The 27,380-nt window shown below is 39.9% G+C and overlaps 1 protein-coding gene and 1 long non-coding RNA gene across 4 annotated transcripts in view; one reads left to right on the top strand and one right to left on the bottom strand.

The window, feature by feature from the left end:
- The window catches only part of LOC144306627 (uncharacterized), a 201,647-nt gene that overhangs the window by 27,372 nt on the left and 146,895 nt on the right, over positions 1-27,380 (top strand). The gene's annotated exons all lie outside the window — the stretch shown is intronic.
- On the bottom strand, positions 25,333-26,277 carry LOC144306608 (olfactory receptor 2W1-like). The gene has a single exon (XM_077886036.1). It carries the CDS (start codon positions 26,275-26,277, stop codon positions 25,333-25,335), a length of 945 nt encoding a protein of 314 aa, XP_077742162.1.

The raw sequence follows: 27,380 nt of genomic DNA, 5'->3' as shown, positions 1-27,380 counted from the left end.
CATGTTGTCTCCCTTTCTGATATTTCCTACCTATTTCTTCTCCCTTCCCTTCTATTCCCTTTAACTATTATTTATATTCAAACCTGGGTTATTTTGAATGTAAACACAGTCATTACAGCCCAGTCAGGTTTTCTATTTATTGAAAGATAAATGAGTTTAGGCATCACAATCCTGGACTTCATCAAGATAAAAAGCTTTTGCACAGCAAAAGAAACAATCAACAAAACTAAAAGGCAACATATTAATTGGGAGAAGATATTTGCAAGTGACATATTTGATAAAGGGTTAGTATCCAAAATCTATAAAGAAATTATCAAACTCAACAGCCCAAAGATAAATGATCCAGTTAAGAAATGGGCAGAAGACACGAACTTGTCCAAAGAAGACATCCACTACCCCTTGTTCATTTCCCAGAGTTAGGTGTCTCTCATGTTTTGTCACCCTCACTGATATTTTCACTCTTTTGAACTCCAATAAAAAATATATATATATGAAAAATAAAGGAGGGCCTGGTCCTCAGACTAAAGGCAAAAACAAAAACAAAAACAAAAACAAAACAAAACAAAAAACAAAACAAAACAAAACAAAACGACATCCAGATAGCTAACCGACACATGAAAAGATGCTCAACATCACTCATCATCAGGGAAATACAAATTAAAACCACAATGATATAACACCTCACACCTGTCAGAATGGCTAAAATTAACAAGTCAACAGATGTTGGCAAGGATGTGGAGAAAGGGGAACCCTCTTGCACTGTTGGTGGGAATGCAAGCTGGTGCATCCACTCTGGAAGTAGTATGGAGTTTCCTCCAAAGTTAAAAATAGAGCTACCCTATGACCCAGGAGTTACACTAGTAGGCATTTACCTCAAAGATACAAATGTAGTGAAACACTGGGACACCTACACCTCAATGGTCACAGCAGCAATGTCCACAATAGCCAAACTGTGGCAAGAGCCACGATATTCTTTGACAGATGAATGGATAAAGAAGATGTGGTGTATATACAATGGAATATTACTCAGCAATCAGAAAGGATGAGTATCTACCATTTCCATTGACATGGATGGAACTGGAGGGTATTATGCTGATTGAAATAAGTCAGTCAGAGAAAGAATTATATTGTTTCACTCATATATGGAATATAGGAAAGAGCACAGAGAATCAGAGGAAGGAGGGAAAACTGAATGGGAAGTCCTTAGAGAGGGAGAAAAACTATGAGAGACTCTTAATTATAGGAAACAAACGAAGGGTTGCTGGATAACAGGTGGATGGGGGGTTGGAGTAATTGGGTAATGGGCATTAAGGAGGGCATGTGATGTGAAGAGCACTGGGTATTATTATTCTAATATTGTTTTGCTTTATGGTATCACTGATTTTTGAAGCCTCCCCTCATGGTCCATTAGTTGTTTTTCTCTCTTCTTCAGATTCCTTCTTTTCCTTCATCTTACCTTCTGTGTCACTGACTCTCTTGCCTTATTTGCCCTAGCTGGTAGAGTGTCCATTTTAGACTGCATCTGACTTAAGCATCATTTAAATATCATGTAATCTTTGAGCTACTGAGTCCATGAAATACAGATTAGCCCCCACTTTCTTGTACTAACACCATAATCACATTCACATTTAAATGTAACAACTGCACTAAGATTCAGTGAAGTCTTTATTCACTGTGAATGTTGGAGAAAAACTGGATGTGGGACTGGTGGAAAAATTGATGAATTTGGTTTGTTAAATCTATTTTTGGTGGGATATTTATAGTTTTTTCATGTGCACTCCTATTAGATACATTTGTAGTTGGATCTCTGCCAAAATAAACCAGGAAAGCCCTCCTCTGGTTAATGTGTGCTGTAAGAAGTGTTTATGTAGGACTCTAAAGGCTAGCGGGTGTAGACCATGAGGATTGGTGCCCCACAGAGGTGATTAACAGATCTTAGGCCACAATTAGAGGGTTATCCAAACAAGTACTGTAGGAAAGTTTCCTTTGAGACATTGGGTTTCATCTTGTCTTTTATTCCTTTTTTCTCCCTTAGATTTCTTTCATGGAAATTAATTTCAGAGGTGGATATTAGTATGTATTACATTTTCTGTTGAAGATTAAAAATATAATGGAAACCATGTGTATAAAAATCAGCACATTTAACTGATCTTTGTTTTTTTCAGTGAGTAAGACATCAGTCAAGTTGGAAAAATACAAGCAATTATCTAGGAGTTGTGTTTTCAGGAAAGAAAATACTTGTTTTTAAAAGATTATAAATTAATCATAATTGGTGTATTTCATGAGCCATATCATCATTGTTCCACTTTTAATGAATTAAAAATGGTACCATGAACATATCATAGGCTACCACTCAATTCAAGAATTGGTATCTTACTACTAGTGTATAGTTACCTCTATGCCCTTACACTCTCTCTTGTTTGTACCTGTCCCACAGGGAAATAATGATCTTGAATTTTGTGTTCATCACATACTTGCATTAGAATATAATTTCTAGGGATGCCTGGGTGGCTCAGTGGTTGAGCATCTGCCTTTGGCTCAGGGTGTGGTCCCGGGGTCCCAGGGTCCTGGGGTGGAGTCCTGCATTGGGCTCCCTGCATGGAGCCTGCTTTTCCCTCTGCCTCCATCTCTGCCACTCTCTTTGTGTCTCTCATGAATAAATAAATAAAACCTTTAAAAATATAATTTCTATATCAATACATTCAGATGCATATGTCAATACCAAAATGCATGTATTTTAAAAATTAATTTATTTGAACTTCCACACAAGATGTATCTTTTCCCCCATTTCTTTATGTCTTCCTCAAGTTCTTTCCTAAATGTTCTGTATTGTTTAGAGGACAGAAATTTTACCTCTTTGGTTAGGTTTTTCCTAGATATCTTATGGATTTTGGTGCAATTGTAAATGGGATCAATTCCTCTTTCTTCAGTGTCATTGTGAGTGTATAGAAATGCCACTGACTTCTGTGCATTGATTTTGTATCCTGCCATGCTGCCAAATTGCTGGATGACTTCTAGCAATCTTGGGGTGGAGTCGTTTGGGTTTTCCAGGTACAGTATCATGTCATCTGTGAAGAGGGAGAGTTTGACTTCTTCTTTGCCAATTTGAATGCCTTTTATTTCTTTCTGTTGTCTGATTGCTGAGGCTAGGACTTCCATTACTATGTTGAATAGCAGTGGTGAGAGTGGACATCCCTGACTTGTTCCTGATCTCAGAGGAAAGGCTCCCAGTGTTTCCCCATTGAGAATGATATTTGCTGTGGGCTTTTCTTAGATGGCTTTTAAGATGTTGAGGAAACTGTGTGGAGGTTCCTCAAAGAGTTAAAAATAGACCTGCCCTACGACCCAGCAATTGCACTGTTGGGGATTTACCCCAAAGATACAGATGCAATGAAACGCCGGGACACCTGCACCCCGATGTTTATAGCAGCAATGTCCACAATAGCCAAACTGTGGAAGGAGCCTCGGTGTCCATCGAAAGATGAATGGATAAAGAAGATGTGGTCTATATATACAATGGAATATTCCTCAGCCATTAGAAATGACAAATACCCACCATTTGCTTCAACGTGGATGGAACTGGAGGGTATTATGCTGAGTGAAGTAAGTCAATCGGAGAAGGACAAACATTATATGTTCTCATTCATTTGGGGAATATAAATAATAGTGAAAGGGAATATAAGGGAAGGGAGAAGAAATGTGTGGGAAATATCAGAAAGGGAGACAGAATGTAAAGACTGTGAACTCTGGGAAACGAACTAGGGGTGGTAGAAGGGGAGGAGGGCGGGGGATGGGAGTGAATGGGTGACGGGCACTGGGGGTTATTCTGTATGTTAGTAAATTGAACACCAATATCTGACCAGGAAGAGGAGTATCATTTATTAGCCACCTTCATACCTCAGCAGACTTATTCAGAACAATGATACAATTTGTAAAAATCAGAATAATGATACAATTTGTAAACAAATTGGCTGGTCAGTGCTGGGAATGCTTAATTAAAAATGATTGGTGAATGTTAAAAAAAATAAAAGTTCACTGAATGAATAAAAAAAAAAAGATGTTGAGGAATGTTCCCTTTATCCCTACACTCTGAAGAGTTTTGATCAGGAATGGATGCTGTATTTTGTCAAAGGCTTTCTCTGCATCTATTGAGAGGATCATATGGTTCTTGTGTTTTCTCTTGATGATTTGATCAATCACATTGATTGCTTTACGAGTGTTGAACCAGCCTTGCATCCTGGGGATAAATCCTACTTGGTCATGGTGAATAATCTTAATGTGCTGTTGGATCCTATTGGCTAGTATCTTGGTGAGAATTTTGGCATCCATGTTCATCAGGGATATTGGTCTGTAATTCACCTTTTTGGTGGGGTCTTTGTCTGATTTTGGAATTAAGGTGATGCTGGCCTCATAGAACGAGTTTGGAAGTACTCCATCCCTATCTTTCTGAACAGCTTTAGTAGAATAGGTATGGTTTCTTCTTTAAACGTTTGATAGAATTCTCCTGGGAGGCCATCTGGCCCTGGACTTTTGTGTCTTGGGAGGTTTTGGATGACTGCTTCAATTTCCTCCCTGGTTATTGGCCTATTCAGGTGTTCTATTTCTTCCTTTTCCGTTTTGGTAGTGTGTGGTTTTCCAGAAATGTGTCCGTTTTTTCTAGATTGCTTAATCAGCTATACTGGCATATAGCTGCTCATAATAAGTTTTTAAAATCGTTTGTATTTCCTTTAAACGTTTGATAGAATTCCCCAGGGAAGCCATCTGGCTCTGGACTTTTGTGTCTTGGGAGGTTTTTGATGACTGCTTCAATTTCCTCCCTGGTTATTGGCCTGTTCAGGTTTTCTATTTCTTCCAGTTCCAGTTTTGGTAGTTTGTGGTTTTCCAGAAATGCGTCCATTTCTTCTAGATTGCCTATTTATTGGCGAATAGCTGCTCATAATATGTTTTTAAAATTGTTTGTATATCCTTGGTGTTGGTGGTGATCTCTCCTTTCTCATTCATGATTTTATTTTTTTTATAATAAATTTATTTTTTATTGGTGTTTAACCTACCAACATACAGAACAACACCCAGTGCTCATCCCGTCAAGTGTCCCCCTCAGTGCCCGTCACCCATTCACCCCCACCCCCTGCCCTCCTCCCCTTCCACCATCCCCAGTTCGTTTTCCACAGTTAGGAGTCTTTATGTTCTGACTCCCTTTGTTTCCCACACATTTCCTCTCCCTTCCCTTATATTCCCTTTCACTATTATTTATATTCCCCAAAAGAATGAGAACATACACGGTTTGTCTTTCTCCGATTGACTTACTTCACTCAGCATAATACCCTCCAATTCCATCCACGTTGAAGCAAATGAATTTGTCATTTCTAATGGCTGAGGAATATTCCATTGTATACATAGACCACATCTTCTTTATCCATTCATCTTTCGATGGACACCGAGGCTCCTTCCACAGTTTGGCTATTGTGGACATTGCTGCTAGAAACATCGGGGAGCAGGTGTCCCAGCGTTTCATGGCGTCTGTATCTTTGGGGTAAATCCCCAACAGTGCAATTGCTGGGTCTTAGGGCAGGTCTACTTTTAACTCTTTGAGGAACCTCCACACAGTTTTCCAGAGTGGCTGCACCAGTTCACATTCCCACCAACAGTGTAAGAGGGTTCCCTTTTCTCCACATCCTCTCCAACATTTTTGGTTTCCTGCCTTGTTAATTTTCCCCATTCGCACTGGTGTGAGGTGGTATCTCATTGTGGTTTTGATTTGTATTTCCCTGATGGTAAGTGATGCAGAGCATTTTCTCATGTGCATGTTGGCCATGTCTATGTCTTCCTCTGTGAGATTTCTCTTCATGTCTTTTGCCCATTTCATGATTGGATTGTTTGTTTCTTTGGTGTTGAGTTTAAGAAGTTCTTTATAGATCTTGGAAACTAGTCCTTTATCTGATATATCTCATTTGCAAATATCTTCTCCCATTCTGTAGGTTGTCTTTTAGTTTTGTTGACTGTATTCTTTGCTGTGCAAAAGATTCTTATCTTGATGAAGTCCCAATAGTTCATTTTTGCTTTTGTTTCTCTTGCCTTCATGGATGTATCTTGCAAGAAGTTACTGTGGCCGAGTTCAAAAGGGTGTTGCCTGTGTTCTCCTCTAGGATTTTGATGGAATCTTGTCTCACATTTAGATCTTTCATCCATTTTGAGTTTATCTTTGTGTATGGTGAAAGAGAGTGGTCTAGTTTCATTCTTCTGCATGTGGATGTCCAATTTTCCCAGCACCATTTATTGAAGAGACTGTCTTTCTTCCAATGGATAGTCTTTCCTCCTTTATCGAATATTAGTTGACCATAAAGTTCAGAGTCCACTTCTGGGTTGTGTATTCTGTTCCATTGATCTATGTGTCTGTTTTTGTGCCACTACCAGACGGTCTTGATGACCACAGCTTTGTAGTACAACCTGAAATCTGGCATTGTGATGCCCCCAGCTAGGGTTTTCTTTTTTAAAATTCCCCTGGCTATATGGGGTCTTTTCTGATTTCCCACAAATCTTAAAATAATTTGTTCTCTCTGAAGAAAGTCCATGTGATTTTGATATCCCCTGTACTCTTAATATCCTTTTTGTATTTCACCCATTCCTCCACCCACCTACCCTGTGGCAACCACTAGTTTGTGTTCTGTATTTAAGAATCTTTTTTTGCTTGTCATTTTTTTTGTTTCTTCATTTTATTTCTTAAATTCTTTTTTTTTTAATTTTTTAAATTTTTATTTATTTATGATAGTCACATAGAGAGAGAGAGAGAGAGGCAGAGACACAGGCAGAGGGAGAAGCAGGCTCCATGCACCGGGAGCCCGATGTGGGATTCGATCCCGGGTCTCCAGGATCGCGCCCTGGGCCAAAGGCAGGCGCTAAACCTCTGCGCCACCCAGGGATCCCTATTTCTTAAATTCTATATATGAGTGAAATCATATGGTATTTGACTTATTTCACTCAGCATTACACTCTCTAGGTCTATCCATGTTGTTGCAAATGATATCATCAGGGAAATGCAAATCAAAACCACAATGAAATATCACCTTTCATCTGTTGGAATGTTTAAGAAAAAGACAAGGAGTAACAAGTGTTTGTGAGAATGGGGAGATAAAGAACCCTTTTGCACTGCTCGTAGGAATGTGAGTTGTTTAGTTATTGTGGAAAACAATATGGAGGTTCCTCAAAAAGTTAGATGTGGCATATGATCCAGTATTCACACTACTGAGTATTTAACCAAAGAAAATAAAAACACTTCTATTTTGTTTTATTTTATTAATTCTAGTATAGTTAACATACAGTGTTACATTAGTCTCCGATGTGCAATATAGTGATTCAACAATTCCATACATCACCCAGTGCTTACCATGACAAGTGCAAAAAAAAAAAAAACCCAAAGGAAAACAAAAATACTTAATTCAAAGATACATGTCCTTATGTTTATTGTAGCATTATTTGCAACAGCAAAGATATGGAAGCAATCCAATTGTCCATTGATAGATGAATGGATAAAATAAGTTGTAGCATATACATGATGTATATGTATACATATAGTGGAACATTGCTCAACCACAAAAACATGCATGGTTTTGGATTTAGAAGACAGAGCAGGTAAAAAACATGCATGGATGCTTAAATGTTCATGTAATTCTTCATACGATTGATGGATGAATGAATCTAAATCAATCAAAAGCAGCATTCTGCATGTAAGTGAAGTTATATGGCATTTGTCTTTCTCTGACTTATTTCATTTAGCAGAATACCCTCTAGGTCTATGCATATTTTTGTGAATGGCAAAATTTCAGTCTAAAATAAAAAGGAACATTGTGGACATTGCTGCTATAAACATCGGGGTGCAAGTGTTCCGGTGTTTCATTGCATCTGTATCTTTGGGGTAAATCCCCAGTAGTGCAATTGCTGGGTCGTAGGGCAGATCTATTTTTAACTCTTTGAGGAACCTGTCCACAATAGCCAAACTGTCGAAGGAGCCTCGGTGTCCATCGAAAGATGAATGGATAAAGAAGATGTGGTTTATGTATACAATGGAATATTACTCAGCCATTAGAAACGACAAATACCCACCATTTGCTTCAAAGTGGATGGAACTGGAGGGTATGATGCTGAGTGAAGTAAGTCAATCGGAGAAGGACAAACATTATATGTTCTCATTCATTTGGGGAATATAAATAATAGTGAAAGGGAATATAAGGGAAGGGAGAAGAAATGGTAGGAAATATCAAAAAGGGAGACAGAACATAAAGACTCCTAACTGTGGGAAACGAACTAGGGGTGGTGGAAGGGGAGGAGGGTGGGGGGTGGGGGTGAATGGGTGACAGGTCCTGAGGGGGGCACTTGACAGGATGAGCACTGGGTGTTATTCTGTATGTTGGCAAATTGAACACCAATAAAAAATAAATTTATTATGTAAAAAAATAAAAATAATAAAATAAAATAAAAAGGAACAAACAGGGCAGCCCAGGTGGCTCAGCGGTTTAGCGCTGCCTTCAGCTCAGGGCCTGATCCTGGGGACCGGGGATTGAGTCCCATGTTGGGCTCCCTCCATGGAGCCTGCTTCTCCCTCTGCCTGTGTCTCTGAACCCTGCCCCACCCCCTGTGTGTGTGTGTCTCATGAATAAATAAAATCTTTTAAAAAAAGGACAACCAAACCAGAAACAGATTTATAAATACAGAGGAAAAACTGGTGGTTGCCAGAGGGGGTGGGTAAAATAGGAGAAAGGGATTAAGTGGCACAAACTTTCAGTTATAAAATGGATAGGTCATAGGGATGGAAAGTACAGCATAGGGAATATAGTAATGATACTATAATAACATTATATGGTTAAAGTGGTGATTACACTTATCGTGACAAGCATTTCATAATGTATATGATTATTGAATCACTATGTTGAACACCTTAAAGTGTAACATTGTATATCAACTGTACACTTATGGTCTAGAAGGGTAGAGAGGAATGACCACGGTGTTTGGTTTGATTTATTCATGGTGGTCCCACTATTTTCTGAGAAATTGAGACCTATTGCATTTGTTCAGCCTTTCTCCCAGAATGGTGTGGACATCTCTGTGGACCCAGTTAAAGAGCAATGTTTGTTGTTTAAAGTTAGAAATGTAGTTAGGGAGATTTTCAAAGGATTCACTTCTTCCTGAGTAGGAAGGCAGACCCTTGGGACCTCATTATTGAGCTGGCTGTGTACAAGATAGTGAGGAGCTCATTTTATCCAGGTCCCCAAGGACTCTGTTATACTTGGAAGAGAGACCTGACGAGATGTTTTGTCCCATGCTCCATACAGCTATTGAAGTTTCTAATATTTCATTTCTGTTCACTTGGTGATGTAGCCTCTGGGGTCATCTCTTTCAGAGAGGAAAGAAATGATTAAGGATTGCTTATTGTTGAAGGCTAGGTGAGTTGATCATCCCCCTCTCCCTGAGCCTGTCCCTGGTGGATCCTGCCCTGAGTGATGTTGCCACTGGGCCAGTCCTCAGTGCTGGTGCCATCTTTGTCCTCAAATTTGTCAGTAATCATCATCATTCACTCCCCAACAATGGCAACAGGTGAAGGATTTGGTTGGAACCTCAAAGAAAAATAGGTCCTAAGAGGGGCAATATGTTTTTATACATTCCAGAGATAATGATCAGAATGCTCTTTAATGCATAATTCTACTTAACAGGACAAAAAGACCAGCTGTGGAAAATGCATATAATACCATTTACTTCAATTAAATACCTACAATGTCGTATTTTATATTATGTCAGGATACATTACTATGTAATAAAATGGAAAGAACAATAAAGATGGAGCCCTGATGTCCTTCGACAGATGAATGGGTAAAGATGTGGTCTATATATACAATGGAATATTAGCCATCAGAAAGGACGAATACCCATCATTTGTTTGATGTGGATGGAACTGCAGGGTTTATGTTGAGTGAAGTAAGTCAATCAGAGGACAATCATATGGATTCATTCATATGGGGAATATAAGAAATAGTGTAAGGGATTATGAGGGAAAGGAGGGGACTGAGTAGGAAAAATTAGAGAGGGAGACAAACCATGAGAGACTCCTAACTCTGGGAAATAAATAAAGGGTTGCAGAGGGGGAGGTGGGGGAGAGGATGGGGTAACCAGGTGACGGGCACTGAGGAGGGTACTTGATGGGATGAGCACAGGGAGTTTTTTTTTTTAATAATTTTATTTTTATTTTATTTTTTATTTTTATTTTTTAATAAATTTAATTTTTATTGGTGTTCAATTTACCAACATACAGAATAACACCCAGTGCTCATCCCGTCAAGTGCCCCCCTCAGTGCTCGTCACCCATTCACCCCCACCCCCGCCCTCCTCCCCTTCCACCACCCCTAGTTCGTTTCCCACAGTTAGGAGTCTTTATGTTCTGTCTCCCTTTCTGATATTTCCCACACATTTCTTCTCCCTTCCCCTATATTCCCTTTTACTATTATTTATATTCCCCAAATGAATGAGAACATATAATGTTTGTCCTTCTCTGATTGACTTACTTCACTCAGCATAATACCCTCCAGTTCCATCCACATCGAAGCAAATGGTGGGTATTTGTCATTTCTAATGGCTGAGGAATATTCCATTGTATACATAAACCACATCTTCTTTATCCATTCATCTTTTGATGGACACCGGGGCTCCTTCCACAGTTTGGCTATTGTGGACATTGCTGCTAGAAACATGGGGGTGCAGGTGTCCCGGCGTTTCATTGCATCTGTATCTTTGAGGTAAATCCCCAGCAGTGCAATTGCTGGGTCATAGGGTAGCTCTCTTTTTAACTCTTTGAGGAACCTCCACACAGTTTTCCAGAGTGACTGCACCAGTTCACTTTCCCACCAACAGTGTAAGAGGGTTCCCTTTTCTCCGCATCCTCTCCAACATTTGTGGTTTCCTGCCTTGTTAATTTTCCCCATTCTCACTGGTGTGAGGTAGTATCTCATTGTGGTTTTGATTTGTATTTCCCTGATGGCATGTGGAGCATTTTCTCATGTGCATGTTGGCCATGTCTATGTCTTCCTCTGTGAGATTTCTGTTTCATGTCTTTTGCCCTTTTCATGATTGGATTGTTTGTTTCTTGGGTGTTGAGTTTAATAAGTTCGTTATAGATCTTGGATACTAGTCCTTTATCTGATAGGTCATTTGAAAATATTTTCTCCCATTCTGTAGGTTGTCTTTCAGTTTTGTTGACTGTTTCTTTTGCTGTGCAGAAGCTTCTTATCTTGATGAAGTCCCAATAATCCATTTTTGCTTTTGTTTCCCTAGCCTTCATAGATGTGTCTTGCACCAGGTTGTTGTGGCCAAGTTCAAAATGGGTGTTGCCTGTGTTCTCCTCTAAGATTTTGATGTACTCTTGTCTCACATTTAGATCTTTCATCCATTTTGAGTTTATCCTTGTGTATGGTGTAAGAGTGGTCTAGTTTCATTCTTCTGCATGTGGATGTCCAATTTTCCCAGCACCATTTATTGAAGAGACTGTCCTTTTTCCAGTGGATAGTCTTTCCTGATTTGTTGAATATTAGTGACCATAGAGTTGAGGGCCCATTTCTGGATTCTTTATTCCGTTCCATTGATCTTCGTGTCTGTTTTTGTGCCAGTACCACACAGTCTTGATGACCACAGCTTTACAGTACAACCTGAAATCTGGCATTGTGGTGCCCCCAGCTCTAGTTTTCTTTTTCAATATTCCCATGGCATGGTCCTGGAGTCCCAGGATCGAGTCCTGCATCGGGTCCTGGCATGGGGCCTGCTGCTCCCTCTGCCTGTGTCTCTGCCTCTCTCTCTATGTCTATCATAAATAAATAAATAAATTAATTAATTAAATAAATAACACTTAAATAAACTAGTTAAGACTTTAATATTCCCATGGCTATTCAGGGTCTTTTCTGATTCCACACAAATCTTATGATTTGATCCAACTCTCCGAAGAAAGTCCATTTTGATAGGAATTGCATTAAATGTGTAAATTTCCTTGGGTAGCATGGACATTTTCACAATATTAATTCTTCCAATCCATGACCATGGAGTATTTTTCCATCTCTTTGTGTCTTCCTCAATTTCTTTCAGAAGTGTTCTGTAGTTTTTAGGGTATAGATCCTTTACCTCTTTGGTGAGGTTTATTCCTAGGTATCTTATGCTTTTGGGTGCAGTTGTAAATGGGATTGACTCCTTAATTTCTCTTTCTTCAGTCTCATTGTGAGTTTATATAAGTGCCACTGATTTCTGGGCATTGATTTTGTATCCTGCCACACCGCCGAATTGCTGTATGAGTTCTTGCAATCTTGCGGTGGAGTCTTTTGGGTTTTCTTTTAGAAAATCTTAAAGATTTTTAAAAAGTTATGAGAGAGAGAGAGAGAGGGAGAGAGAGAGGCAGAGACACCGGCAAAGGGAGAAGCAGGATCCATGCAGGGAGCCCGATGTGGGACTCGATATTAGGTTTCCAGGATGGTACCCTGGGCTGAAGATGGTGCTAAATGCTGGGCCACCGGGGCTGCCCTCTTTTGGGTTTTCTATGTACAGTATCATGTTATCTGGAAAGAGGGAGAGTTTGACTTCTTCTTTGCCAATTTGAATGCCTTTTATTTCTTTTTGTTACCTGATTGCTGAGGCTAGGACTTCTAGTCCTAGGTTGAATAGCAGTGGTGAAAGTGGACATCCCTTCTTGTTCCTGATCTCAGGGGAAAAGGCTCCCAGTGTTTCCCCATTGTGAATGATATTTGCTGTGGGCTTTTCATAGATGACTTTTAAGATGCTGAGGAATGTTCCCTCTATCTCTACACTCTGAAGAGTTTTGATCAGGAATGGATGCTGTATTTTGTGAAATGCTTTCTCTGCATCTATTGAGAGGATCATATGGTTCTCGTTTTTTTCTCTTGTTGATACGATCTATCACGTTGATTACTTTACGAGTGTTGAGCCAGCCTTGTATCCTGGGGATAAATCCCACTTGGTCCTGGTGAATAATCTTAATGTGCTGTTGGATCCTATTGGCTAGTATCTTGTTGAGAATTTTTGCATCCGTGTTCATCAGGGATATTGGTCTATAATTCTCCTTTTTGGTGAGGTCTTTGTCTGATTTGGAATTAATGTGATGCTGGCCTCATACAACGAGTTTAGAAGTATTCCATCCCTTTCTATCTTTCCAAACAGCTTTAGTAGAATAGGTACGGTTTCTTCTTTAAACCTTTGATAGAATTCCCCTGGGAAGCCATCTGCCCCTGGAGTTTTGTGTCTTGGGAGGTTTTGGATGACTGTTCCAATTTCCTTCCTGGTTATTGGCCTGTTCAGGTTTTCTATTTCTTCCTGTTCCAGTTTTGGGTTTTGTGGTTTTCCAGGAATGCGTCTAGTTCTTCTAGATTGCCTAATTTATTGGCGTATAGCTGTTCAAAATATGTTTTAAAAATCGTTTCTATTTCCTTGGTTTTGGTTGTTTTCTCTCCTTTTTCATTCACGATTTTATTAATTATTTTCTCTTTTGTTTTTAATAATGCTGGCTAATGGTTTATCTATCTTATTAATTCTTTCAAAGAACCAACTCCTGGTTTGTTGATCTGTCCTACAGTTCTTCTGGTCTCTATTTTATTGAGTTATGCTCAAATATTTATTAATTCTCTTCTTCTCCTTGGTATAGATTTTATTTGCTGTTCTATCTTCAGTTCCTTGAGGTGCATGTTTAGCTTGTGTATTTGAGTTTTTTCCAAAGTTTTGAGGGATGCTTGTATTGCAATGTATTTCCCCCTCAGGACTGCTTTTGTTGTATCCCAAAGATTTTGAATGGTTTTATCTTCATTCTCATTAGTTTTATGAATCTTTTTAATTCTTTTCTCATTTCCTGGTTGACCCAATCATCCATCCTTTAGCAGGTGTTTGAATTTCTTCCAAATTTCTTCTTGTGATGAAGTTCAAGTTTCAAGACATTGTGGTCTGAAAATATGCAGGGGACAACCTCAATCTTTTGGTATTGGTTGAGACCTGATTTGTGACCCAGTGTGGTCTATTCTGGAGAAAGTTCCATGTGCACTTAGAAGAATGTGTATTAATTTGTGTTTGGATGTAAAGTTTTGTGTATATCTGTTAAATCCATCTGGTCCAGTGTATCATTTAAGGCTCTTCTTTCTTTGGAGATGTTGTGCTTAGAATATCTATCAATTGCAGAAAGCACTGTGTTCAAGTCTTGCAGTATAAGTGTAATATTTTCTAAGTATGTTTTAACTTTGGTTATTAATTTATTTGTTTGGCAGCTCCCACATTTGAGCATAAATATTCATGATTGTTAGGTCGTCTTGTTGGATGGACCCTTTAAGTATGATATAGTGTCCCTCTTCATCTCTTACTACAGTCTTTGGTATAAACTTTTATGTATGTGATGAGGATGGCTACCCCTGCTTTCTTTTGAGGACCATTTGAATTGTAAATGGTTCTCCAACCTTTTATTTTCAGGCTGCAGGTGTCCATAGGTCTAAAATGAGTCTCTTGTAGACAGCAAATAGATGGCTTTGCTTTTTTATCCAGTCTGAAACTGTGCACCTTTTGATGGCGTCATTAAGCTCATTCACGTTCAGAGTTACTATTGAAACATATGAATTTAGTGTCATCATAATACCTATTCAGTACCTGTTTTTGTGGATTATTTCTTGGGCATCCTCTTTTTTTTTTTTTTTAACAGAGTCCCCCTTAATATTTCTTGCAGAGCTGGTTTGGTGGTCACATTCTTTCAGTTTCTGCCTATCTTGGAAGCTCTTTATCTCTCCTTCTATTCTGAATGAGAGCCTTGCTGGAATAAGTATTCTTGGCTGCATGTTCTTCTCATTTAGGACCCTGAATATATCCTGCCAGCCCTTTCTGGCCTGCCAGGTCTCTGTGGAGAGGTCTGCTGTGAATCTAATATTTCCCCCCATGTTTAGGGATCTCTTCTCTCTTGCTGCTTTAAGGATTTTTCTCTTTATCTTGGAAATTTGCAAGTTTCACTGTTAAATGTTGAGGTGTTGAACAGTTTTTTTGATTTTGGGGTGTGGGGGATCTCTCTACATCCTGGATCTGAATGCCTGTTTCCATCCCCATGTTAGGGAAGTTCTCATTATGATTTGTTCAATATGCTTTCTGGCCCTCTGTCACTTTCAGCGTCCTCTGGAACCCCAATTAAATGTAGATTTCTTTCCTTCTGAGGCTGTCATTTACTTCCCTTAATCTTTCCTCATGGTCTTTTGTTTTTCTTTATTCCTCAGCTTCCTTCCTTGCCATCAACTTGTCTTCTATGTTACTCACTCGTTCTTGTACCTCATTAACCGTTGTCGTTAGGACCTCCCATTTGGATTGCATTTCATTTAATTGATTTTTAATATTGGCCTGATTAGATCTAAATTCTGCAGTCATGAAGTCTCTTGAATCCTTTATCCTTTTTTCCAGAGCCACAAGTAGCTTTATCATTGTGCTTCTGAATTGGCTTTCTGACATCGAATTGTCATCCATATTCTGTAACTCCGTGGCAGAGTACTGCTTCTGATTCTTTTTTTATGGTGAGTTCTTCCTTCTAGTCATTTTGCTCAGTGCAGAGTGGCTAAAAACGAGTTGTACTGGAAAAAGAAGAAAAAAAACAAAGACGGGTATCCTCTGGTTCCATATATTGTAAATCCCTTGACTTCTCCTGGTGCATTCAAGCACTGCTTGGCCAAGAACTTGCTCTTCCCCTGTCCTTCCAGCTGGTCTTCTGGAGAAGACACCTGATGTGCTGATTGTCATGTGTGTATACCTGGGGGAGCTGCCTCGCCCCCTGCCAGGGGCATGGCTCAGTGGGATCTGTTTATCCTGTGAGTCCCCTGTTCCCTGGCAGCCCAGTCCATCCCAGACACTGGGTGACACCGGGAGGAACAATCACACTGGTGGCCACCAGCTCTCCAGCTCTGGAGTCAGCTCCTGCAGTAACTACCATAGTCTTCCAGTCCATACTGGCCTGGATGCTCCTGGGGACAGGGGGCAGTTATCTGCACAGCTTGCAGGCGCCTGGCGACAGGATCATCATTGCAGTCCTGTTCCCTCCTCACCTCCTCCTGTCCTGGGGGGAGTGCAGGATTGTGGGCTATGTCCGCTCGGCATCCTGGAATTCTGGGCCTGTGTTGCTCCTTGGGCTGTGGAATTGCTCCTTGGGCTGTGGGTCCTGAACGCAGCAGGGCGCAGCCCCCTCTGCCTGGAGCCACAGCCTGAGCTTCTCCTGAGGCCTGTGCTGCTCCTTGGGCTGTGGAATTGCTCCTTGGGTTGTGGGTCCTGAACGCAGCAGGGCGCAGCCCCCTCTGCCTAGAGCCACAGCCTGAGCTTCTTCTGAGGCCCTGGTGGGCACGTGTTCCAGCCCTTTACTAAGTTTGGCCCACAGCTGTGGCATGCTCTTCCCTGGGGCTCACTTCCTCTGTTAGTGACCCCAGGAACCTGGAGGCTCCACTGCCCGTCCTGCGGTTCTGCCTGGTTTTCCTGCTAAGCACCTTTCCATCCAGGAAGAATCTAGTGTGGATTTTTAAAGTTCCTGCTTCTCCAAGACTGGGATTTCCTGTCCTGGAGGCTTTCACCATGGGGCTTTAGCCAGGCTCCTTGCAGGGGCCCCTCCCTGACTTGATTCTTTTTTATTATTTTTCCCCCTTCCTACCTTGTTAGAAGTGCAAACTCTCCTCTCTGTAGCATTCCAGCTGTTCTCACTTTAAATCTCAGGTCGGAGTTGTAGGTTTTCAGGATGATTCAAAAGTTATCTAGGTAAGTTGGTGGGGACAGGTGACTTGGGTACCCTACTCTTCCATCATCTTGCCCTGCCCCCTTGAGTAGTGGGTGTTATATTTTGGCAAATCGAACTTAAATAAAAACAAATGTAAAAAATTAATTTTTACAAGTTAACATGTGCATAAAAGGAAACTGAAAAACTTAAGAAGCAAAGAACAAGTTCATCCATATTCACAAGTAGTTTACAGTTTGACTTCTATGGACCATGTGTTATCTAAACAAGTAAGCATTTTAATGTAATTAAGATTGCAGGGATCCCTGGGTGGCGCAGTGGTTTGGCGCCTGCCTTTGGCCCAGGGCGCGATTCTGGAGTGCCGGGATCGAATCCCACATCGGGCTCCCGGTGCATGGAGCCTGCTTCTCCCTCTGCCTCTCTCTCTCTCTCTCTGTGTGACTATCATAATAAATAAAAAAAATTAAAAAAAAAAAGATTGCACAGTTATGTATCATGATTTTTTTTTACACACCGTGAATATTTACCATGTCAAAGTCCCTGAACTATGAGTATTTTAATAACCAAGAATACACTACACCAATTCCCATCTGAAAGAAAAAAAAATGGGGCAGCCCCAGTGGCATAGCAGTTTAGTGCCACCTGCAGCCCGGGGCATGATCCTGAAGACCCTGGATCGAGTCCCACCTCGGGCTCCTTGCATGGAGCCCACTTCTCCTTCTGCCTGTATCTCTGCCTCTCTCTCTCTCTGTGTGCCTCTATGAATAAATAAATAAAATCTTAAAAAAATGAAAGAAAAAAATTTAATCCTGCCTTTCTTGGCGACAAAAATGGCAACAGGCCTCTAGGTAAAGATATTGGCAGTTACAATTAAAATACTGCATTCCCTTATTGTTCAATTAAAACTGAGACATAAAGTAGCAGAGTACACAATATATAATGCTTCTAAAACAATTCACCATCCAATCTATACTATTCAAATATTAGCAAGGAGGTGTCTCCATGAATCACTTAATGTATTCCTATGGTACAGCCAAAGAGACACAGATGCACACAAGTTAACAGTTATCATTAAAATGTAAATGTGAAAACATCTGCCTACAACTCTCCCTCTATATTTCCTTCTGCCCCTCTGCTGCCAACCTAGTAAGTTCTGACATTTCTCAGAGACAGTTTAACAATCCCATGTCCAAGATGCTTCTTTCCTATTAATGATAACAAAAATAAACTTCTAAATTGGTTAATTTACTAGCTGTACATTTTATCATACACTGTCACCTCAGGACATCCAAAAAGCTTAGATGTTACAAAATAATGAACCTTGTCCACAACAAACACAGGTACTTCATAAAAACATACATACAGACCTGTTTATAACCTAAAAGTGTCTTCTAGATGTGGAGATACTAGCAAAAAGCCCTTCCTTTCACCCTGCCTCTGCTTCATCCACCATACTAATGGCTAAGTATAGGACTACATCTAGCTCTAAGAGGTGGATTAACAGACACTCCCAGAACAGTTCTTCCTAAAAGCTAACAAAAGGGCATTTATAAAGGGATTGTTTTACTACCTCTACTTTTAATATACTTTGGGCATTAGGTTTTATCCTTTGACATACAGCAATATTAACTAAAATGCACATACAGAACTTTAATCTAAAGACTCAGGGGTGGGATGCCTGGGAAGCTCAGCAGTTGAGCATCTGCCTTCAGCTCAGGTCATGATCCCATGGTCCCAGGATCGAGTGCTGCATTGGGCTCCCTGCATGGAGGCTGTTTCTCCCTCTGCCTATGTCTTTGCCTCTCTCTGTGTGTCTCTCATGAGTAAATAAAATCTTTTTTAAAAAATCTTTAAAAAAAGACTCAGGGGCACAGAACCCTTCTCTTCTCACTTCTTCCCTATCCCTGTCTCCATCCCTGTCCTCCAGTGAGCAGTCAGCATATTCTCCAAGACATCAGGTTTAACAGTTCCATTCCCAAAATACAACCATTCCTGTAAATTGACAATACTTAAAGGTGTTGTTACTTCAACTCTCTACTTCGAACATGTTGTTCACTTTTTAAAAAAGATTTTATTTACTCATGAGAGACACAGAGAAAAGAGAGGCAGAGACACAGGCAGAAGGACTGTGCAGGGAGCCTGATGTGGGACTTGATACCGGGTCTCCAGGGCCACACCCTAGGCTGAAAACAGCACTAAACCACTAAGCCACCCCGGCTGCCCATGTTGTTCACTTTCAAACATCCAGAAGACTAGATGTTTCAAGTAAGGATTTATTTAAAATTTGTCCACTACATACATAGTAGCACTGAAAGAACATTCTGGCCTAGAACCCTTCTTCTTCTCATCTATATCAACCTAGTGGAAAGTATAAGCATTTGTAATGCTTAGAGGAGATTTTAAGTTTCACTTCCTCTAGTTTTCAGAATAGTCTTTCCTATGAATGTAAAAACAAAGTGTATTTTGATAGGGATTGCATTAAACGTGTATATTGCCCTGGGTAACATTGACATTTTCACAATATTAATTCTGCCAATCCATGAGCATGGAATATTTTTCCATCTCTTTGTGTCTTCCTCAATTTCTTTCAGAAGTGTTCTATAGTTTTTAGGGTATAGATCCTTTACCTCTTTGGTTAGGTTTATTCCTAGGTATCTTATGCTTTTGGGTGCAATTGTAAATGGGATTGACTCCTTAATTTCTCTTTCTTCAGTCTCATTGTTAGTGTATAGAAATGCCACTGACTTCTGGGCATTGATTTTGTATCCTGCCACGCTACCGAATTGCTGTATGAGTTCTAGCAATCTTGGGGTGGAGACTTTTGGGTTTTCTATGTAGAGTATCATGTCATCGGCGAAGAGAGAGAGTTTGACTTCTTCTTTGCCAATTTGAATGCCTTTAATGTCTTTTTGTTGTCTGATTGCTGAGGCTAGGACTTCCAGTACTATGTTGAATAGCAGTGGTGAGAGTGGACATCCCTGTCTTGTTCCTGATCTTAGGGGAAAGGCTCCCAGTGCTTCCCCATTGAGAATGAGATTTGCTGTGGGCTTTTCATAGATGGCTTTTAAGATGTCGAGGAATGTTCCCTCTATCCCTACACTCTGAAGAGTTTTAATCAGGAATGGATGCTGTATTTTGTCAAATGCTTTCTCTGCATCCAATGAGAGGATCATATGGTTCTTGGTTTTTCTCTTGCTGATATGATGAATCACATTGATTGTTTTACGGGTGTTGAACCAGCCTTGTGTCCCAGGGATAAATCCTACTTGGTCATGGTGAATAATTTTCTTAATGTACTGTTGGATCCTATTGGCCAGTATCTTGTTGAGAATTTTTGCATCCATGTTCATCAGGGATATTGGTCTGTAATTCTCCTTTTTGGCGGGGTCTTTGTCTGGCTTTGGAATTAAGGTGATGCTGGCTTCATAGAACAAATTTGGAAGTACTCCATCTCTTTCTATCTTTCCAAACAGCTTTAGGAGAATAGGTATGATTTCTTCTTTAAACGTTTGATAAAATTCTCCTGGGAAGCCATCTGGCCCTGGACTCTTGTGTCTTGGGAGGTTTTCGATGTTTCTAGCAGCAATGGCCACTATAGCCAAACTGTGGAAGGAGCCTCGGTGTCCAACGAAAGATGAATGGATAAAGAAGATGTGGTTTATGTATACAATGGAATATTACTCAGCTATTAGAAATGACAAATACCCACCATTTGCTTCAACGTGGATGGAACTGGAGGGTATTATGCTGAGTGAAGTAAGTCAGTCGGAGAAGGACAAACATTATATGTTCTCATTCATTTGGGGATTATAAATAATAGTGAAAGGGAAAATAAGGGAAGGGAGAAGAAATGTGTGGGAAATATCAGAAAGGGAGACAGAACATAAAGACTGCTAACTCTGGGAAACGAACTAGGGGTGGTAGAAGGGGAGGAGGGCGGGGGGTGGGAGTGAATGGGTGACGGGCACTGGGTATTATTCTGTATGTTAGTAAATTGAACACCAATAAAAAAAAAAAAAGAAAAAATATTTGCAGCACACAGAAAAAAAAAAAATAAAAACAAAGTGTACACAATGTATTTGTTTACTACTTTTGTTATACACTGGCAATCTCTTTAACATATAGAAAGACTAGATGATGTAAATTAGGACTTTGTCCTTTATATACACTACATACATAGCTAAGTAAAACAAAATACAGAAATTCAGGACAGTGGTTAATCCTGGCTAACTATAAACATACTGGCATAAAGCCCTTTACACTTTCTTCTTCTTCCTCCCTGAACCAGCACAGATATCATATAATGTGTACTGCTCTGAGAGGTGGTTTGATCACTTTGACCATCTCATTTTTAAAAATATTTTTTAAAAATTTATTTATTTATTCACGAGACACACACACAGAGGCAAGAGACACAGGCAGAGGGAGAAGCAGGCTCCCTGCAGGGAACCCGACGTGGGACTTGATCCCAGGTCTCCAGGATCACACCCTGGGACCAAGGCAGGCACTAAACTGCTGAGCCACCCAGGCTGCCCATCATCTCATTTTCAAAAGACAATATTTCATATAAATTTTAAAAGGATTTTCTACAAAATGTGTTATTTTAATACCTCTACTTTTAACATAGTTTGTGCACTTCTAAACATCTAGGAAGGCTAGATGTTTCTAATAAGGACTTAAGTTTGTCCACTATATACCTAGTAGTGTTGAATAAACTACACACATGTAACAATGAGTTATATTTGAAAGTGCCTTCTGCATAGGAACATTCTAGAACCCTTCATTTCTCACTTCTCTCTACTGCCAATCCAGAGGGTGAATAGATGGGTACGTGTCACGTAGATGTGACTACAATGTCATCTCTAAAAATCCTTTTCAGAAGACAGCTTTCAATGAATTTTAACACAAAGTGTACAAAATATGTTAGCTTACTAACTACTTTGTCATACACTGGCAACCTCTTTAATATCCAGAGATTAGATATTATAAAATTAGGACCTATTTGTCCAGTATATATACAATATATACAGTCAAATGCCCATAACATATAGGGCGATGGATAAGCTGAAATGTCCTAGCACACACTGGACAAATATACTGTTCAGAGAGGTGGTTTAGCAATTCCATTTCCAAAGATATTTCCCATCAGTTTTTAAATAATAAATTTGTTTATTAATAATAAATTTATTTTTTATTAGTGTGCAATTTGCCAACATACAGAATAACACCCAGTGCTCATCCCGTCAAGTGCCCCCCTCAGTGCCCATCACCAATTCACCCCCACTCCCCGCCCTCCTCTCCTTCCACCATCCCTAGTTCATTTCCCAGAGTTAGGAGTCTTTATGTTCTGTCTCCCTTTCTGATATTTCCTACCCATTTCTCCTCCCTTCCCTTCTATTCCCTTTCACTATTATTTATATTCCCCAAATGAATGAGAACATATAATGTTTGTCCTTCTCCGACTGACTTATTTCACTCAGCATAATACCCTCCAGTTCCATCCATGTCGAAGCAAATGGTGGGTATTTGTCGTTTCTAATGGCTGAGTAATATTCCATTGTATACATAGACCACATCTTCTTTATCCATTCATCTTTTGATGGACACCGAGGCTCCTTCCACAGTTTGGCTATTGTGGACATTGCTGCTAGAAACATCGGGGTGCAGGTGTCCCGGCGTTTCATTGCATCTGCATCTTTGGGGTAAATCCCCAACAGTGCAATTGCTGGGTCATAGGGCAGGTCTATTTTTAACTCTTTGAGGAAACTCCACACAGTTTTCCAGGGTGGCTGCACCAGTTCACATTCCCACCAACAGTGTAAGAGGGTCCCCTTTTCTCCGCATCCTCTCCAACATTTGTGGCTTCCTGTCTTGTTGATTTTCCCCATTCTCACTGGTGTGAGGTGGTATCTCATTGTGGTTTTGATTTGTATTTCCTTGATGGCAAGTGATGCAGAGCATTTTCTCATGTGCTTGTTGGCCATGTCTATGTCTTCCTCTGTGAGATTTCTGTTCATGTCTTTTGCCTATTTCATGATTGGATTGTTTGTTTCTTTGGTATTGAGTTTAAGAAGTTCTTTATAGATCTTGGAAACTAGCCCTTTATCTGACACGTCATTTGCAAATATCTTCTCCCATTCTGTAGGTTGTCTTTGAGTTTTGTTGACTGTATCCTTTGCTGTGCAAAAGCTGCTTATCTTGATGAAGTCCCAATAGTTCATTTTTGCTTTTGTTTCTTTTGCCTTCGTGGATGTATCTTGCAAGAAGTTACTGTGGCCGAGTTCAAAAAGGGTGTTGCCTGTGTTCTCCTCTAAGATTTTGATGAAATCTTGTCTCACATTTAGATCTTTCATCCATTTTGAGTTTATCTTTGTGTATGGTGCAAGAGAGTGGTCTAGTTTCATTCTTCTGCATGTGGATGTCCAATTATCCCAGCACCATTTATTGAAGAGACTGTCTTTCTTCCAGTGGATATTTATCAAATATTAGTTGACCATAAAGTTGAGGGTCCACTTCTGGATTCTCTATTCTGTCCCATTGATCTATGTGTCTCTTTTTGTGCCAGTACCACACTAAGACCATAAACTCTTACAAGCCCCATCACCCCACCCAAATATGAAGGTGGTTGGTGCCTTACACCAATCAATCACAGAGCAAAGGCACCATTAATGTGAGTACTCTCATGTGCAGGGAGTATTTCTAGTCTCTAAAATGATCATCTTGAAGTGAAGGGGAGTTTTCTCTCCAGCATAGAGATTCTCAGAATTTGAATATATTTACCAGTAAAGCAAAGTAAAAAAATATTGGGAACAACTATGATATTGCCAAATTTTTGTTTTGTCAAATAAGAGCATAAAGTCTCATTCAAAAATTACCATTTTTACCACCATAGTTCACAAAAGAATGTTATAAAACCAGAGCTAGAAGGAAGGCACTTGATGTGATGATAAGCACTTGTGTTATATGTAACTGTTGAATCACTAAATTCTACCTCTGAAACTAATAATAAGGTATATGTTAATTAATTGAATTTAAATAAAGAATTAAAAAACAGTATAGTACCAAATAACAAATAACTTTTTATTTATTTATTTATTTATTTATTTATTTATTTATTTATTTATTTATTAACAAATAACTTTTTATATTGAATTCATTTAGGTGAAACTCATTTCCTTCATTTGTCTTAAGACAAATGTCTTTAAGAGACTTGAGAAACTGTTAACTTCCTTTCACAGGTATATAGGAGGGAAATTAATTTAAATCCATAAAACTATGTTATTTTTTCTGTTTAGAGACTCAACATCTTTCTATTCTATGTAACAGTGGTTCTCAAGCTTTAGTCTGATCACCTGTAGTGTTTGTTAAAAAACATCAGTTGCTGGTCCATCCTCAAATGGTTGGCTCAGTAGGTCTGAGGTGGGATGAAGAGTGTGCATTTCTGATAAAGGGCAAAGTGATGTTGTTGCTGCTGGTCCAAGGTTCGCACTACCTTACAGGAAAACCCCAAACTCCTTATCAGGCCATGATGGGCAAAAGCTAAGGTACTTTTAAAAGAGAGATGTCAAAATAGAGTGTTAATTTATATTAAGCGATATAGAAGCTTTTCCTCCTGTAATAGTGTGGAGGCATTGCTCTGCTGCAGGGGTATATCTGTTTCCATTTTATTGTTCCATTCCCTCTTAGGATTTTTGGCAAAGTTAGGTACCCTCCAAATTCACATTCCACCTAAGAGGAAGGGGAGAGAGAAGGATGAGAGCAAATGGCTTCATTTTTGAGAAAATGTCCCAGGAGTTGTACACATTGCTTCCCTAGCATCGTATTGGTAGGAGGCCAGATTCAGAAATGTGATGTGGGCACGGTGGCCCTGTGCCCAGTTAAAACTAGAAGCAGAAGGTGGAACAGCTATCAGTGAGTCATTGGTCTACAGCACAAAGGCCTTGCTGGTAGTATCAGGTGCCTGAAAGGGATTGTTATTTCCACGAAGGTGTTACTTCTGGGAAGAAATAAATCAGTGTCCTTGTGTAATCCTACATTAAAATAAATTTCCCGGGATGCCTGGGTGGCTCAGTGTTTGAGGATGGGATTCGGCCCAGGGTGTGGTCCTAGAGTCCCGGGATCGAGTCCCGCATCGGGCTCCCTGCATGGAGCCTGCTTCTCTCTCTTGCCTGTCTCTGCCTCTCTCTGTGTCTCTCATGAATAAATAAACAAAATCTTAAAAAAAAAGAATCATAAAAAAATAAAATAAATTTCCCTGTGAAATATTTTCTTAATACTTTGTGCATATCTCTAGTATTGTACTTAACCACATTTCATAATTATATATTTAGTGGTCTGTAGCCCCCAACTGGTCTTGAAGCTTTTTAAATATATGGGTTGAAGTTTCTTTATGTATCTGTATCTCTTTCTCCTTGTAATTTCTGTCTACTTCCTACTTATTTACAAAGTTAGTACCTAGTACAATTCTTTGTACATGGTAGACACTCAATAAATTCTTTGCATAAATGAATCAGTTAATTATCTGTTGATAATTTTTAATATTATTTCCTATCTCTCTTCCATCGAACTCATGACTTTGCTGACCATTCTTCTATATGTAGTATTCTCTTTACTGCACTCTTTACATCTTTGTTTCTTAAAGTGTAGATTAGAGGGTTAAGGGTGGGTGTGATGATTGTGTAAAAGAAAGTAAAGAACTTCCCCTTATCTTGGGATGTGCTACTATGTGGTTTCATGTACATGTAAATGATTGTTCCATAAAACAGAGTTACTACTGTGAGGTGGGAACCACATGTATTGAGGACCTTATGCCACCTTGTTGCTGACTTGATCCTCATGACAGCTTGAGTGATAACTGCATATGAGATGAGAATTAGTGACAGAGGTATTAGAAGTAATATCACTCCAAGAGCATAGACAGTGATCTCCATTACTTTTGAATAGACACAAGCCATCTTGATCAATGCTGGCGTCTCACAGAAAAAATGATCCACCTCTCGGTGTCCACATCTTGGCAACTTCAGAGTCAAGGAGCAGAGAATTAAGGCACTGCCAAGACCACCTAACCAGGCAGTGAGCACCATCTTCTGGCAAAGCTGAGGGTGCATTATTACTGTGTAGTGAAGAGGTTGACAGACAGCAGCATAGCGGTCATAGGCCATCACAGCCAAGAGAAGACATTCTGTGGATCCCAGGTCAAGGGCAACAAAGGATTGAAGCACACACCCTTCATAGGTAATAGACTTTGTTGGACCCCATAGATTTACCAGCATCTGGGGGGCAATGCTTGTTGTATAACAGAGGTCCAGAAAAGACAAATTAGATAAGAAGAAATACATGGGAGTATGGAGCTGGGTGTCTAGGTAAGACACAAGAATGATGGTTGTGTTTCCTACCAGAGTCACAATGTAGAAGATGAAGACAACCCCAGAAATGATGGGTTCTAATTGGGGCCAATCAGAAAACCCCAGGAGGATGAAATCTGTTGTGGAACTTCCATTGTTTGTGTCCATGGCTCCTCAGGAAAGTCTAGGAGACAAACCATGGTAATCAAAATAGCATCAGGCCTAGGTAGAAATAAAAATCTCTGAAATTTGCCATGAGTATCTCAAATTCACTTGTTTGTGTGCTCTGTTCCATTTGGACACCTATGTTAACAATTTCCTTGTGTTCAGTGCCCAAAGCCTCTCCCTGATTAATCCTAACCAGTGTGGTTCTAAAAAGAACATGGTAGGGGATCCCTGGGTGGTTCAGCGGGTTAGCGCCTGCCTTGGGCCAGGGGTGTGATCCCGGGGACCCGGGATCGGTCCCGCGTCGGGCTCCTGCATGGAGCCTGCTTCTCCCACTGCCTGTGTCTCTGCCTTTCTCTCTCTTTCTCTCTGTGTGTGTGTCTGTCATGAATATATAAATAAAATCTTCTAAAAAAAAGTTACCATCACACCTTTGCTTCTCTGTATTTTGATTAAGTAATAAATCCATGAAGTTAATAATGGGATAGATTTTGTGTGGTTTCTTTTTAAAATTACAAATCAGCATACTTGGTCATGACAATTTTTCCCTTATGAAAGGAGTAAGTTTGAGGTAGAATGTTAAATGTCCCATTTTCTTGGGATTCGTCCCCTCATTCGGTAGCAGGATCACTTTCCAGATTCACTTCTAAGTGTGTGGATACCAGCCATTGTAATGTCCATCATCACCAACCTCCTCCTTATGTTTTCCCTCCTATTCAACATTGCAGACACCTGTGTTCCTGTGTCAATTCTGTTGTTCCCCATATACTGAACTTTTTGTGGCTCATGTGTTTCTGGTGCCAGGAAAAATTGTCTTTCTTATTAACCTTGGTTTCCATGTACAAACGCTATGTGTTTCTTGGAATACCTTCTGTGACTGCTATTAAACCATTTAAGAAGCCTATTGATTTGTTGCAGAGTTAAAAACTGAATGAATTCAGGACACCTGGTGGCTCAGTGGTTGGGTGTCTGCTTTTGGCTCAGGTTATGATCCCAGGGTCCCGGGATCGAGTCCTGCATTGGATTCCCCACAGAAAGCCTGCTTCTCCCTATGCCTATGTCTCTGCCTCTCTGTCTCTCTGTCTCTCTCATGAATAATAAAAAAG

This window comes from Canis aureus, chromosome 37 (assembly GCF_053574225.1).
Source record: "Canis aureus isolate CA01 chromosome 37, VMU_Caureus_v.1.0, whole genome shotgun sequence".
In the NCBI taxonomy this organism is placed as follows: domain Eukaryota; kingdom Metazoa; phylum Chordata; class Mammalia; order Carnivora; family Canidae; genus Canis; species Canis aureus.
Note: the sequence above shows the minus strand (reverse complement) of the source record. Positions and strands in the feature narration are given on the sequence as shown.